Source organism: Odocoileus virginianus, unplaced genomic scaffold (assembly GCF_023699985.2).
Source record: "Odocoileus virginianus isolate 20LAN1187 ecotype Illinois unplaced genomic scaffold, Ovbor_1.2 Unplaced_Contig_30, whole genome shotgun sequence".
NCBI lineage: Eukaryota > Metazoa > Chordata > Mammalia > Artiodactyla > Cervidae > Odocoileus > Odocoileus virginianus.
The window spans coordinates 662,119-664,598 of record NW_027224347.1 but is presented as its reverse complement, the minus strand read 5'-3'; the positions used below and the strand labels follow the sequence as shown (position 1 = coordinate 664,598).

At 44.7% G+C, this 2,480-nt stretch overlaps 1 protein-coding gene across 1 annotated transcript; it reads right to left on the bottom strand.

Moving 5' to 3' along the window:
- Positions 1–353: 353 nt before the first annotated feature.
- Positions 354–1,316, bottom strand: LOC139034153 (olfactory receptor 51I2-like). Its single transcript, XM_070464578.1, has one exon. It carries the CDS (start codon positions 1,314–1,316, stop codon positions 354–356), a length of 963 nt encoding a protein of 320 aa, XP_070320679.1.
- Between the last annotated feature and the right edge of the window lie 1,164 nt (positions 1,317–2,480).

Below are 2,480 nucleotides of genomic sequence, written 5' to 3'. Positions count from 1 at the left end.
ACCTCCTCTTGCCTTCCTGACAACTAACTGACTCACCTTTTAGCCTCCTTCCTTGACTCCTTTCTCATTTTCTCCTGGCAAGGGAGCAAACCCTCTTCCACATTCCTATAACTCTTCGTGTGAAACCCTCACAGCCCTATTATACTTACTGCAATTGTTTATTTAGAGCTTCTATCCTTTAATGGAGGGAAGAGGCTACCTATGATTCATTTGATATTATTCCTTATAACAACTACAGAGTCTTGCACAAGTAAACTCTGAATGAAAAAGCTGAGGTTAATGAGTTTTCCGGACATACATTATGACTGTCTGACCGTGTTTTCCCTGAGACCTGAGGTTATTTTTTGATTTCATCAACCTTTCCTCTTCTCCCTCAGCACCCTGAGCATGGCCTCCCTGATGGGCTTGGACTTGACACTGTAGATGATGGGGTTCAGCACAGGGGGCACCACCAGGTACACGTAGGCGACAAGGGCATGTACTATGGGGGGAAGGTGTCTCCCAAAACGGTGGATCATGGACACACCTATGACTGGGATGAAGAAAACCAGAACAGCCAAAATATGAGAAACACAAGTGTTGAGGGCCCGGATACGCTCCCTGGGAGAGGCCAGACTCATCACTGTATGAAGAATAAGGGTGTAGGACAGCACAATAAGCAAGGAGTCTATTCCCATCGTGGACAGAACCACATACAGCCCGTAAATGATATTGACAGTAATGTCAGCACAGGCTCGTTTCATGACATCTGCATGGAAACAGAATGAGTGGGACAGGAGGATCTTGCCAGGACAAAAGCTCAGTCTCTTTAGCAAGAAGGGCAATGGGAAGAGGGACACAGTGGCGCGAGCCACAATGCCCATCCCAATCCTGATGATGACACTGTTTGTGAGGACAGAGGCATAGCGCAGGGGGTTGGAGATGGCCACAAAGCGATCAAACGACATGGCCAGGAGCACCGAGGACTCCACCACGGAGAAGAAGTGGAGGAAGAACATCTGGGCCAGACAAGCATTGAAGCCTATGAGCCGATGGTCAAACCAGAGCACAGCCAGCGTGGTGGGCATTGTGGACAAGGTGAGGCCCACGTCGGTGAGGGCCAGCATGGACAGGAAGTAGTACATGGGCTGGTGCAGGCTGGGGGTCCTCCTCACAGCCAAGAGAATCAAGCAGTTTCCAGTGAGGGCTGCAGTGTACATGGAGGAGAAGGGGATGGAGACCCAGCCATGAACGGCCTCCAGGCCTGGGATGCCAATCATCAGGAAAGCAGGTGGCTGGAAGAAGGAGATGTTGGCAAAGGACCAGGAAGGGAACATCCTTAGGGGCCAGATGATGTCTCCAGATATTTGTGACTTTTTCAATCTAGACAGACACAAAGACAGTGACCCGACACCTGTCAATATTTATGCTGTGTAGGCTCTTTCATTAATGATTTTCCATTTCTCAGCTTTAACTTTATATTATTAACTGTTCTAGGAATGTACATACATTAGCCACTGTGTCATCAAAACAGATGAGGCATGTAGGAGATAGTGTAAATTTTCTATGGTTACCACAAAATAAATGACTGAAATGGATTTAGTTTTTACTAAACGTAAATTTTATACAATTTATACCCTTCCATCCAATGTTTTCTTTAAATAAATTGATGTGTGTTAGCACTCTTTAGTATGTACAGCACATTCAAAATGCTCATGATCATTGTCATCCTCCTCCCTGTGTCCTGGTTGTTATTCTTATTCCATTGAGAATGAATTTTGTTATATTTTAAATGATGTTATATTTCAAGTGATTAAGCCTTTCCCTCGGGATCTTTCCAAGCCAGGGATTGAATTCAGGTCTTCCGCATTGCAGGTGATTTCTTTACCAGCTGGCTAAAAGGGAAGCCCAAGAATACTGGAGTGGGTAGCCTATTCCTTCTCCAGGAGATCTTCCTGACAGAGGAATCGAACAGGGATCTCCTGCATTGCAGGTGGACTCTACCCACTGAGCCATCGGGGAAGCCCAATTTTACATAGTCATCACATGTTCTCTCATATTTACTTTGCTGATAGAGAAGTGGAATATTTTATCTAAAGTGAAAAGAGAAATTTTGAAGTCCAACAAAGGAAGAGAAAACTGCAGCGTTTTCCTGAACTATTAGAACTTGAGATTTTCTTGTGTTTGGAGTGTCTGAGTACAAATCCTAGGACACTGTCTTCTAATCAAGATTCAGTACTGATAAATACCTAGGCTGAAAATTATATTAAGTACTAAGAAACTTTGGTAAATGAAGAGACACTTGGTTCTCACCAGGCCCCTGAGAGCATTTAGGAGTTTGGGGTCAAGTTCTGCCTTGCCCAGAAAATATCTGTCTAGGTCATTGGGTGCCCTTGCAATCCAGGCTACAAGTTGCTAAACAGAAATCATTCGCTCACTGCATTCGTTGAACATTTGCTGTAGTGTTTAGAATACCAGCTAAACCTTTTGTTCAGCCTCTT